The following is a 13,639-nucleotide window of genomic DNA, read 5'->3' on the forward strand; positions in this document are numbered from 1 at the left end:
GCTGGATTGCGCAAGCAGATTTCATGGAAGCCTATTACTCCACTTTCTGCTGTATTTCAATATTTTTTGCAGTCCACCCCCCACCCCCAAAAGAGAAGAGGAATGGGCCTAAAAGAGCTTTCACTGTATGTACTGAGGGTCAACCCCAAGGCCACACATGAAAAATTATCTTCTGTTTTTTTTTTTTAACTGTGAATCATGCACATGAAATGTAATCCAAAAAATATGCTGCTAAACTCCTTACAGGAAATAACAGCTTATAATCAAAGGTGACTGCACTACACTCCATTGCTCACAAGATGGCATGTGAAGATGATGTTTTCTCTGTGTTGAGCTCAGCGGTTATTTAGGAAACCTATATCAACAGCAGACTTTTGAGAAACTGGCAAACTTGATTGCATAAACATGGAATCTTAGCTGCAGAGGTAAAATAGACAAAAGAAATAAAGAAAATACAAACATTTAACAAAATATTGATGACATTTTTTAAGCAAAAAGATGAAATAAAACAATCTTACATGGGGTACAAATTATGTACAGGGAAGAAAATAAATTGAAAGTGAACGAATAAAACAAATATTTGGAGCTAAAGGTTTTCTTAGTGTCCATCTTGATGTTTCTACTTCACCATTTTCCGCTGAAATTTATAAAGCAATAGCTGGAAAACAAACACATAACTTTAACTTTCCTCTTTCAGTTAATCTTCTCATCCTCAGTGAAACAGTGGATTACTTCCTCTTTGGATTAGCGCACGTACCGCAGGCCCGCATCTGCATACGAATATGGCAGCATGCCAGCACACATCCGAGTCCTCAAAATCGTATGCACAAACACACTGTGTACAAACCAAAAGTGAGTTCTCGGAGACAGGAAGTGATGTCACTTCTTGTCTCCAAGGAGATGGAGGCAGTTGCTAAGATACTGTGACACCAGGATTTTTCTCTCAATTTTCTCTCCCTTTCTAACACACACACACACACACACACACACGGATGTCACCATGAATAAGTCGAAACTCTGGTATCTTTCTTATTCTCTTGCACCAAATGGCAATGAGCACCAACTCAACTTATTTTTTTCAGTTACATTTCTAAAAATAACTGAAACATAACTCGGTTCAACATTTCACTTCGAATGCTGTGGGGCCACTAAACAGATCACCCATGTGCTCTGACTGAATCAAACGTCAGAGGCGCTGCTCCAACAATTAGCTACATTTTTAATCTCTGCTTTGAACTACGTGCAATCACTCAGTCACCCACTTCCAGAGTGGTGAGGCCTGTCGCTCCTAAAACGATAGAAGTGACTGATGTGTATCAGCACCCCTCCAACGCTTCTACACAGTGTGAGCTGCACCTCTCTAGTGCTATCAGCATGCCACATATGTCTTGGCAGTAGCATGTTGCTGCCAAATCCTCTTCGCCCTCCCTTTCTCCTCCCCTGTGGCTCCTAACACAGCATTAAGAGTTTATGGGGTTTGGGTTGTATTGGAACTGCCATGCACTTGTCTTCTGGATAGTGGGATTAGCTCTCTCCGCTGTATTTCTAGTCCGAGAGCCTTCCTGTACTGATGACACAAGCAATACAGCAATGAGTGTTTGTTCATTTACTGTGCACAAATGCATGTCCTTCTCCCTCCCTCCACTCCATCGCTCCTACACACACGCTCAAGGGTGCCTGCGCACACACAAGCGTACTATACATGCATAAGGGGAATATCAGATTCAATGTGCAATGACACAGTGAGGACATAGAGTGGAAAGAGGGGGGAAGGAAGGAGAGCAAAGGCACAGGGTGGGTTTGGCATGGGCGGCATGGAATCATTTTAAATGGTGCGGGGGGGTGGAAGGCAAAAAGATGTACTGAGAGAGGAGACGAGAGTGGCAGAAAAGCACTGAAAGGCGGCCAGGGTTGGATGAGAGACGGAATATGGGCTAAGATTTTAACATGAATGAGAGGGAATGAGGGAAGAGGAAGAAAGAGGGAAAGGAGGAATATCCTCTGCACCACTGTGTGACTGGAAATTTAATAGAGGGAGCGAGATAGAGTGAGAAAGAGAAGGAAGGAGAGAGAGGTAGATGGGTGGGAGAGAGAGAGAGAGCCAGAGGAGGGGGAGGGTAGAGGAAGAGAGAGGCAAAAGGCACAGAGACCTCATTGCTGTGCAGCTTTCAGCAAAAGCTAGTGGTTGTGAACAATGCTCACTACGGCATTCACTGACAGGGAGGGGGTAGGACCAAGGGAGAGGGTGAGGGAGGGAAGGAAGGAGAGAAAAGAAGGGAAGGAGAGAGTGCATATATCTCGGGGGTCTTTCTGAAGCATCACTGGCCTTTTCTGTCCTTTGACCTTTAGTGTGAGCTGAGATAGCGCAAAGGATGTACTGAGATTTATTTTTACCCACAAACTAGTCTTTGGTAGTTGTAAAGCTGCTTCTCTTCTCTTGCACTTCTGACACATGTGGACAAGTGCATGACAAAGATCAATATAGGGAAGTCACTAATAAACTAGCATCTCTTTAATTGGCTACTTACTTGCTGGTATTGTTCTCAATTTACTAATTGTAAAATGCAGCATAGCGATTGGTAGCCAACTGAATTAGAAACATGCTTACAAAATATTTGAAATGCATATTTGCAAGGTTCAGAAGTATGGTTTATGTCATATGCAAGAACATCAGAGGGCTGCAGTGTATGTGCATTACATTTTTGGGTGCTGACAGCAAGTAATAGTGTTGGTGGCTCCCTTATTTACAGCTCAACTCTAACAAGTTCATGTGTTAAGCTTTTTGAGGGAAGAGGAAGGGTTGGAGGTTGGAGTAAACACTCATTTGCACAGCCTGCAGAAAGTAGGCCTCACTGATTTGCTAAATATAATCTTAGGTGGCCATTACCAAAAATGCACTTGCTAGCAGTGGGAATTCATTATGAATATTGACATTATTATGTCTACAAAACTCTTTCAGTGGATCAGAAATGTTTCTTCCTGCAAATATTTGGTGGCTTGTGATTTTAAAAAACAAATTGCCCATGAGATGGTGACAAAAACTAATCAAAATGCGTAATATCTCACTTCATAGGGAGAAACGCACTGACTCAGGTCATCCTCCTGATCATACAGTGCTGCTGAGTCATATTAATAAATATGTGACTACACAGCTACTCATTACATGCCCAGAGCTCAAGTTTCATCAAGGATGTGAAGCAGAAAAACCTGCGGAAAACAAACGCATGAAATATTTTGATTCAGCGTCTTGCTCTGAACGGTCACTTTAATGCACTGAATCATCTAAAGAACGCAGCCACATCCACGGGTCGGTGCTCCTTCGTGTCTTCTCCTAATGCTGTCTTAGTAGGATTCAGACTGAAACATACGGAATGTGCGTAAAGAGCCGCTTATGCTGGACGCAAACTGCTCTGCCCAGCGGGCGCCGTCGCGTTTGCTGCCTGCGTTCCTCTCCAAGGATAAGGCGCATCGATGCACTCGTCCCCGACCTCGTTCCTCCATGTGATAATTATAACACCATTTTTCCTCAGCGATCCTGAATTTGATCTCTGTTTTTTTTTCCCCCTGCGCGCACGCGTGTGTGGATTGTGTTCATCTTTAACCTGCCATCACTGTAGCCCCCCGCGTTGCGTTGGCGCTGCGGATCTAGCCTACAAGAACAAGAGCCAGCTCACAGCCGTGGAAACAAGCGAATCAATTTAGGGAAGAGAAAAGGAGAGACTGATAGCGAGGTTGGAAAACTGACGATCGGAGAGGAGAGAAAACATCGACCTCACGCCGCAGCCGCCGAAACATTAAGGTAGGCTATTTTGGTTGTACAGGTAGAAGGGACTGAAATGGCTGGCGTAATTATTACATTTGTTACCTAATCGACAGTGATGCTGAAAACAGTCATGAGATGCCAAAAATGAGCAAAGGCTGAGGTGCATAACGATTTAAGCAAATAATTAACATGAGCACACAGTCAGCGTCGATGTCAGTGGAATAAATCTGTGCTAGTTCTGTAGAGCAAAAGCATTAAAATAAATTGCTTCCTTAAGTAAGCCTGTGCATTACACATCTACAGAGGTACTATTTTCCAGTGAACACTGAATCTAAAGGTTATTTTGCGTGCAGTCATGTTGTTATTACCCCGAGCAGAGAATGGATGCAAAGCCATTTTGTAATGCAGCATGTGCAGAATTAGGCCTATTCAGAATTTCAATTGCGTTCCCGAGAAGGTGCGCCGTAGTGAGCGCAGCTGCATAGATGAATAAGGCCATTCTGTTCAATTGTAGGCGATATTATGCTACAGGCTATATGATAAGGAGAGATTGCAGATCAGAGGTTGCGACTGCAGGGTAAAATGGCCAAGTTGTGGCTTTTTGAGTTAAGATCAGTAAAACTGGGGGCGAACAACCAAATAAAAAAAAACAAAAAAAAAAAAAAAACAAAAAACAAAACAAAAAACAACTTGCAGTTGTTGAAAACAATTGCCTGTAATTTTCTCTCTCTCTAACAGTGGTTGATGTATCCATACTGGTAAAATGCGTCCCATCCATCCTACCCCAATTCCCACGTCCTGAATCAATCTGGTGTTGTCATAGTTACAGTAGATGATCTTGGCCCTGCTGCACCTGTGTCGCTTTGTGTTCATCTCGATCATCGGTAAATACGAGGTCTAATTGGGGCTGGTATACGGGAAAGCAACTCAGAGCCTTGGTGTTTTTTTGAAAAAAGCACCACCACATTTTTTTGCGTCTTCATAAACCTTCATGACGGTTGTGGAGTGGAGGACATTGATACAATCAGGCACTCGCGATGATGTGATTGGTTTGTAGCAATTGGTCAGCAGCTTTCAGCTAATTTGTCTTTTCACGAGTGAGCGCTCTCTCAGTCCTGATCAAATAATCAATATCTACATGGTCGCAATCTGCTCTTGACACGAACACAAAGGACTAGAATAAAAAGAGCGAAATTGGTTTGAAAAGTGTTATGTAGTCATAAAGCCCAAGAAAGCATATTTTGCACAAGGATCAGGATGAAGGCCAAGTGCGACAGGATCAGATGAGCCCAGATGTAATATTCTAAAACCAAAGAACATCATGGTGTATTCTGTACTTCTTGAGCCCCTCATGTTTTGGAGAGCTTGAAGATTGCAGGTCAACAGGCATGCTTTCAGGTTCAAGGTCTCTCCCACAATACAGTTCTTCACAATACAATGTGGTGATTTGACTGCACCATTTCATTTAGTGACTTATGCAACGAATAAATGCAGCTCAAGTGCTTAACTGTACTTAAGGGGGGGGAAAAAATGCTGCATTAAACAACTTATTGATTACAAGTGCCGGTGGGTTTTTATTCAAGGGGAAATACATCTTTCCTTCAGTGACGCAATGACGAAAGCAAGTTTAAAAACAAGGCTATGTGCATTTCCACCATCAAAATGTACATTTGCAGGATAAAAATGTTTATGATTGGGGCAAAAAAAAAAAAAAAAATCAACATTACCTTTCTAGATTTCAAGTGTCATGGAAGTGGCTCGAGGAATTTTGGAAATACATTTCATGCAATCCTCATATTTTGAACACTGCTCAATTTAAAAGGTAAAAAAAGAGGACAAGAAAGGAATAGCACCACCTTCACTGTGTGTTTAATGAAGTAGCAGCGTATGAAACACTGGTACTTCTTTGGCCGACTGAATATTAATGATGTTTTGCTTTGATGCTTTCATGAATCATTGCAACTATCAGACCTCTACTCTGAATCAGATACAATTCTGATGCCTAAGAGAGCCAGTCAAATTATTGAAATGCATAATTAGCTGCTAGATGGGGATGAGTGGGAGACTCTTCAAGGAAGGACAGCAGTGTAAAGAGCACCATAATGAAGACTGGTGCAAAGGAGTTGCTTACAGTAATATCTAGGTTTATTTGTAGTCGCACGTCTACATTTATTTGCTAATCAGGGATGGATGTGTTGTTATTTCTTTGTGTCAGTTACAGTTACGATGGTTGTAGATATGGATGTGGGCATGTGTCGAAGAGAGAGAAAGAGACAGGGAGAGAGAGTCAGTGGGATGTGCAAAGCATCTGAAAAAGTCTATTTTTAGCATACATTCCCTTATGATCTTTCTTAATAACTGATTTAACTTCTTTGAAGTATGTTTTAAATGATAACCAATACTGACTTGATCCTCAGACCTTGAAGATTAAGATTCATTGCAGACCTGTTCCCTCTGCTGTTATGCTAAAGTTCAACCCTGTTCTTTCTCCTGTAAACAGAATTCCAAAATTCAGCTTTGGCTTCTCTTAAAAAAAATGTGTCATATTAACAAATACGGTAAGAATAAACTTTAAGCTTTGAGTTAAATTCATTTTGATTTCAACAACAAAGGTGGTGTTTATCCATTTTGGACACAAAATGTTGTTCAAACTCAGCTAAACAGTAATGTGGAATAGGGCACTGGACAGTAAAAACACAAGATGGTGAGTGAGCAGGTTGCCACAGCAACAGTGTTTCTAGGCGCATGCATCGTCGCTGCATAGGAGAGGAGATGCTAAGGACTGCCATGGAGCTGTTTCATTAAAAAAAAACATAAAAACCTCTGTTTATTACAGTAATAAGAGATTCTTTTTTTGAAAATGTATCCAAGAGTTATTTTAAATACAGTATCGATAGAGGTGACATTGTGTTTATATTTGTGACAGGAAACAAGGATCTTTTATCATTTGTTTTCAGACATCACAGACTTGTGACTGCTAGAGTCACAGTGACGAGAATTATGTGCTTGAGAAAACAATGAGCACTTTCTCTTTCTAATCATTATGAGGGGAACAGCCCAAGCATTTCTAAATTTAGTGAGTCTGCTGATGCTCGCAGCCATTTCTGTTTCAAGATGTGTGTGTGACACTCGATTAACCAAAACAAGGCTTTTGAAAAACACAATACGCATTCAGGAATTACAACAAAACAGAAAAGCATATTTGCACCATTTCCCCCCCTCTTTCTATAGAAACTAGCTGTCATATTCATGTCTGGTTCATCAAATTTAGTTGTTGGGGGAATCTTGTCTGATTTAGCGTTGCATATTTTACACCGCATGTGCATTGCAGTAAAATGTCAAGAGTCAATAATCAATCCTTCATGTATTAATTGCCAAATTACTGCATGCAGGCATCATTTGTTATCTCATTTGTAATACTGTGCTGCTGCTTTATGATGGATTGCATGAATCTCTGCATTAACCTTAGGGCCACATGCACTTGTAACTGCATACGGCCACTTTGCATTCTTTGCAAATGTGAGAGTCTGCTTCTGTCAGTGTGTATTTGACTTAAAGAATGCCAGTATCAAAAAGTGGATGATGAGACTGTCATCCTAATGGATCTGCTGCAGCACTTCTGACCCAACTTGCAGTTATAGAATTTTGTGGTCATTTCCGACCGTGACCCCAATGTTAGGTTCAACCTATGAAGAAAATGGCAGCTGACTCAGTGGTTATACCACGGGCCACAATTTGAGAGACACCTCTTTAGAAAAGAAAGCCAGACCCAGCTTATTCCAGAGGAGATAGTAATATTTTGAGATTTCAGTTTAGCCCTGCAAGTGCTTGAATGTGTGTCCTAGGCTTGTATCGTAAAGCTTTCTGCAGTGTGCACTCACTTGACCTCCTTCCTCTCTGTTCTTTTGTCTCTTCCCCTACAGTGTGAACCAACAGCCTCCATCGTGACAACACTTTCACAACCAAATCCTCCCCCAAATTTGATTTCTCTTCTAATAAGTGTCATGGGAACAAAAATACAAAGTTTTCTAAAATGAAAAATTGAGAAAGCCCTGGTTTTTGATTGCCAAGGAAATGAGCAAAGTAAAATAAGAATCTATTATTGATAAAGTCTTTAATATAGCATTGCACTTTTTCCCCTCAATTTTTAAGTGGCTGCTTGAAGAGAGAATAAGAGCATTAAATATGAACATCAAGATAAACACTTAAAGTCCCTTGATTGGAGGTGACCTATCAACTTCTTAGTGATAGGGGTGGGTCATGACTCAGTTGCCATGCGTGTTGTCATGGTGACCAGCCCAGGTACCCCTTTCCCCCTCCTCTGGTTGGTCCAACTTTTGTTGTGGTTTCACAACCATGGACCTCAGCTGACAGAGGCAGCACCCCCATGCCCCACCCCCTGCACCTGCTCCAATCAGGCGAGCCGTGTCATCTGTACGAGGAAGAATTTAGATCAAATCCCTGACAGTATTTCAGAGAACACAAGATACCTCAATCTACAAGAGAACTCAATTCAGGTAAGTTTGGTGTCATCTACAAATGGACCACACATAAAGACTTTAAAGATATATACTTTGAGGGTTTTAAGTCTAATTTTGCTACAACATGCCTCCCTTTTTTTGTTTCCATACTAGGTGATCAAGTCTGACACATTTAAGCATCTGCGGCATTTGGAAATCCTCCAGCTCTCCAAGAACCACATCCGACAGATTGAGGTGGGAGCTTTTATTGGTCTTCCCAACCTCAATACACTGGAGCTTTTTGACAACCGTCTTACAGTGGTACCAACCCTAGCTTTTGAGTATCTAAGTAAGCTAAGGGAACTATGGCTAAGAAACAACCCAATCGAGACGCTGCCGGCATTTGCCTTTCATCGTGTTCCCTCTTTACGGCGTCTTGACCTAGGGGAACTCAGGAAGCTGGATTACATCTCAGAGGCTGCCTTTGAAGGTCTGATAAACTTGCGCTTCTTGAATCTTGGCATGTGTGGCTTGAAGGACATACCTAACCTCACCCCGTTAGTGCGACTAGAGGAGTTGGAGCTATCAGGGAACCAGCTGGGGATAGTTCGGCCAGGATCCTTCCAGGGTCTAGTGTCACTTCGCAAGCTGTGGCTAATGCACTCCAGAGTGTCGGTCATTGAACGCAATGCTTTTGATGACCTCAAAAACTTGGAGGAGCTCAACCTCTCTCACAATTCTCTGCATTCCCTGCCCCATGACCTCTTCACCCCTCTGCACCAGTTGGAGAGGGTACATCTCAATCACAACCCTTGGGTTTGCAACTGTGATGTTCTGTGGCTCAGCTGGTGGCTGAAAGAAACAGTTCCCAGCAACACCACTTGTTGTGCTCGCTGCCATGCACCCCCAGGTCTAAAGGGCAAATATATTGGAGAACTAGACCAGAGTCACTTTACCTGCTATGCCCCAGTGATTGTTGAGCCACCCACTGACCTCAACGTCACTGAAGGCATGGCTGCTGAGCTAAAATGTCGTACTGGAACCTCAATGACCTCTGTGAACTGGTTCACTCCAAATGGCACCCTGATGACCCACGGATCATACCGAGTTAGGATCTCAGTGCTCCATGACGGAACACTGAACTTCACAAATGTGACCATGCAAGACACAGGACAGTACACTTGCATGGTAACCAACTCTGCTGGAAATACCACTGCATCCGCAGTTCTCAATGTATCTGCTTCAGACCCCAGCAATACCTATAGTTATTTCACTACTGTCACTGTGGAAACATTGGAGTCAAAAGGAGAGGAGGAGAACTCAGCAAGACAGTTTATTAACGAGACCTTCATAGTTCCGAATCCTACCGTTGCCCAACCCGATGTTACTGTAATGCCTTCACTCTCTTCTCTCTCCTCACTGTACCCAGAAAAGAACAAAGGTTTTGAAGGTGCAGTGACTGTGTCCATAATGGATGTAACTAACATTCCAGGCCTGGATGATGTAATGAAAACAACTAAGATCATCATTGGTTGCTTTGTGGCCATTACGTTTATGGCAGCTGTAATGCTGGTGGTCTTCTATAAACTCCGTAAGCAACACCAGCTACATAAGCACCATGGCCCAGCCAGAGCCATTGAAATTGTGAATGTAGAAGATGAGATAGGAGCCGGAGCAGGAAGTGGCATCTCAGGCGGTTCAACAATTAATTCTGGCACAGGTGGAGAAGGAACCCTACGGCTACATCATCCAGAGATAGTCAACCTTCCTAACATTGGTCGTACAGATACGCTCAACCATTACTACAAGACACATCATTTCAACAACAACGTGATGGGTCTTAGCATTGGCTCTGAAGGGATGGGGCCCGGTGGGATCCTCAGTAACAAGAACCAGCAAGGTCAAGATATCCCTATCTCCTGTACTTCAGTCCCGATCTCCACATCTAACTTTCTCACCACATCAGGCAATGGCACCAACACCAACCCCAGTTCGATGTCCCCACCACTGCCTATGTCTCTCCCCATGCCAACCATCGGCTTACATGGATCGATCAAGGGTTTCATGGGTCAAAGCCAGAATCCACAAATGGAGCCTCTTCTTTTCAAGGGGAGTTCGAAGGAAAACGTACAAGAGACTCAAATCTAAAAGCAAAAGTGAGAGTACTGAGTGAGAGCGAGTGAGAGTTGACGACAGAGAGGGAATTGATGTTGGGTTTATGTGCCGAATGATAAGACACTAGAGTGCACTGACGTTACACTAGGAGAGAGGATAGACTGAAATGGCAATACACAAACACATAGACTTATCTGTGACAGTGTACTGAGCCAAGGATTACCACAATGGCCCACTTGTGTTTGTAGTAACGATCATGGCCATGGAGATCAAGGAATGGACATTGCTACAATGTAAATCTGTGCCAAAGCAAATGTTTTTTGCAGTTTCTACAAGCTGTGTTCTCATAGGAAAAAAAAAACTAGCCTTTCAGAGTAATCAGTCCCCAAACCATTGTTGGCCAGCAAAGTTGAAAGACATGCACAGCACTTACCACACTGAAGACCAGAAATATTGCAGAATAAAATCCAAGAGACATTTTTCTTCTTCAAAAAACATGAGCCACATTCTCTCTCAAGTGACTCAAAAGACTCCCTCAAGGTGAAAATTATGTAGGCATAAATAGATGGACAAAAGGGTACAGTGCAGTACAAACTACTGTGAAAAATCCACAAATTATATAAATATATTTTCATCTAAATATGTATCATTGCAGACTCTGATGCAGACATATTTTGGGGTGGATGTATAAGCTGGTATAGTTTGTTTCTTTGTGAATAATCAGGGGCGGTGATAGTGCAGGTTTGTTATGATATGTTTTAAGTTTGGCTACTTCTCAGAAACATAAGGGCTCAATTGCAACACTCATTGTGAATCTTTGAATTGGCTTTGTGGCATAAAGTCCATTTAGGTTGTATTACAGTAAATGCAGATCTCTGTTTGACAAACTTTTGTCTGTTGTTTCAGTAATAATCATTACAAACTTTTGTGTTCTGAGAGTGTATTATGTATTTTGTAAAAGCCAGCTTCTTGATATTTTAATTGACAATTCTGATACTTAAATGCCAGCATCAAATAATGGTAAAAAAACAAACACGAAAAGGTAATCTAATGCAAAGGCCTGTAAGGGTAAATCAAAGTGTTGACAATGTGTTATTTGAATCAGATCAGTAGCCAGATATTTGCTTTTAGACTGGAATTTGATATGATCTCCTTGCTCGTGGTTACCATAATCATGAAAATGCTGTCATAAGGATGAGTCAACATCTATCTGCAGCAGCTTTCAAGAAGGGAGTGAACATCCATCTTAAGAAGATTGGAATGAAAGGAAATGTACAGTATATTAATAATAATAATGTCTGGTTGTATGACAATTGTAAGATCCACATTTTTAAAGTGTAACTTTCATATGTTAAATGCCATTTACGCTTCTTGCGTTTCAACTATGTATTTCTTTATTTTTGTTAGTTTGATATAATGTGTACAGTTGTCTAGCCATGTATCATTACGTGTGAAATAAATCAATCATATATTGGGTTGTGGCGGGTCAATATGGCAACCACATACAGTACGTGAAGGGTGAGACATTATGCAGTTGTCTGCGCTAAACCTGGATTGAATGTATGGTTTGTGGTTAAGCCATTAGTCATCCCGGTAATGATAGGTGCTGTCAGTTCTGTTAACACATTCAGACAGGCTTTTAGTCACTCTCCTATACATGGGCTACACTTCTGGCTTTGCAATATGAATGTTTTTAGATCTTATCCTTTAACGAAGGCGCTTTTGTCTGAAATTAGTCTTCTCCCATGGTAGTTCTTCTTCTCTTAGTTGAAAAAGTTTGAAATGTGAACAGACAATTAAGGAAAAGTAATATATTTTCAATATATTTCATCAAACGGGAAGCTAAAATGTTTGTTGCAATTGAGCGGAAACTGGACAAGTGAGCAGTTATTCCAGAGACAATACAAAATCAGAGTTGACTGTAATGCAGCTCTGATTTTGCTGGGATTTGTGCGTGTGTGTGTGTGTGTGTGTGTGTGTGTGTGTGTGTGTGTGTCTGTGTGTGTTCGCACCCCCTTCCCTCCTCAGACCTAGTGTTTTAAAATGTCAATCAAAGCTGTACACTGTATATGGGGTGTTTTCTATTCAAAGGAAGGATTTTGTCATTAGCAATGAGCCCATACTTATTGGAAGAAGGCACAAAAGGGAGTATTGATAGTAACAATGATGATAATAAGAGTGATGGTACTAGACAAAATCCAGACTGTGCTCTCACGTGGTTAAATTTGTGAAAGGAACATCTTCTACAGCAGTCATCCAGTCTAATGCAATCTAAGCCAGTTTTTAAGTATGTCTTGAACATGTGTATTGATTCTTTATAACTTGGGTTGTCAAAACTGCAGCCATTTATATAGTATTTCTCAACTTTATGCTATTATTTCTGTCATAAATGTAATTCAAAACCATAGTAAATGTAAATCCGCAACCTGTCCAGCAGATTTAGAGGGCAGGGTTTAACTGTATCCCCACAGAGACACAAATAGAATATAAATGAAGGCTAAAGACGTAACATATGGCTGCCCCCTTGATGTGCTGCATTTGGTGTTCCGTCGTCACATTTCAAAGAGCATACTAGATACCTCCTTGTGTGCTGTGTGTGAAGGTACATTTCTCCACGTTAACCGTGGAACATATCTTTTACCTGAACATTATTGTAGCAATGTTTTATTATGATGATGACTCACCTAATCGGCATGGAAATGTTCCTTTCAAATCTCTGAGCATCCGTAAAACACAACATGCGAGGTTATCATCATTATTATTAACGTTTGAAGGAAACGCAGATGGGTTTTGTTGCATCTTAGTATTGTGGCTGCCATTGTACATTGTACTTGATGCTATTGCAAAGGAAGCTCATTCTCATAATATGAAGAAATATATGACCCCTTTTAATGAAGATGACAAGCTTGAGACTGTACATACTGAGCATCTATACCTCATTGTATTAGTCATTTTGGCTACAGATGGAGTTCTGATGTATTTGTGTCCTCTGCACCACCCATCACTTACAATGGATGCTTCAGTCTAGGTGACATTTCTTGGTTTGTTGGAAGCAAAACTCCTTAATGAAATGGATTATGGTATCTGAGACACAAAATTGCGAGACAAGAAAATGGACTGACCTTTTGGTTCTTTAAAGGTAAGCTGTTCTGTTTGATAAAACAATATAAAAAAAAAATATATAGTTGGCTTTGAAAGATTTGAAAGAGAAATGTGCAAAACACCAGAAAATTTAGATTACTTTACAAAAACAAACAAACAAACAAAAAAATATATAAAAATGTTGTGTTTTTTTTTTTCC

The 13,639-nt window shown here is 41.2% G+C and overlaps 1 protein-coding gene across 1 annotated transcript; it reads left to right on the top strand.

Annotated features, from left to right (window-relative positions):
- The first annotated feature begins 3,469 nt into the window (after positions 1-3,469).
- On the top strand, positions 3,470-12,021 carry LOC115798623 (leucine-rich repeat-containing protein 4B-like). Its single transcript, XM_030755533.1, has 3 exons — positions 3,470-3,799; positions 7,687-8,280; positions 8,398-12,021. Exons 2-3 carry the CDS (start codon positions 8,038-8,040, stop codon positions 10,369-10,371), a joined length of 2,217 nt encoding a protein of 738 aa, XP_030611393.1. The 5' UTR covers positions 3,470-3,799; positions 7,687-8,037; the 3' UTR covers positions 10,372-12,021.
- The last annotated feature ends 1,618 nt before the right edge of the window (positions 12,022-13,639 follow it).

This window comes from Archocentrus centrarchus, chromosome 19 (assembly GCF_007364275.1).
Source record: "Archocentrus centrarchus isolate MPI-CPG fArcCen1 chromosome 19, fArcCen1, whole genome shotgun sequence".
Classification (NCBI taxonomy): Eukaryota; Metazoa; Chordata; class Actinopteri; order Cichliformes; family Cichlidae; genus Archocentrus; species Archocentrus centrarchus.

What these genes read in the sequence shown, in the direction of transcription:
- LOC115798623 (XM_030755533.1), top strand. Translation starts at nt 8,038, where the DNA reads ATGCGTGTTGTCATGGTGACCAGCCCAGGTACCCCTTTCCCCCTCCTC. An exon ending in TACAAGAGAACTCAATTCAG is followed by an intron (nt 8,281 to 8,397) that starts GTAAGTTTGGTG and finishes TTTCCATACTAG; the next exon opens with GTGATCAAGTCTGACACATT.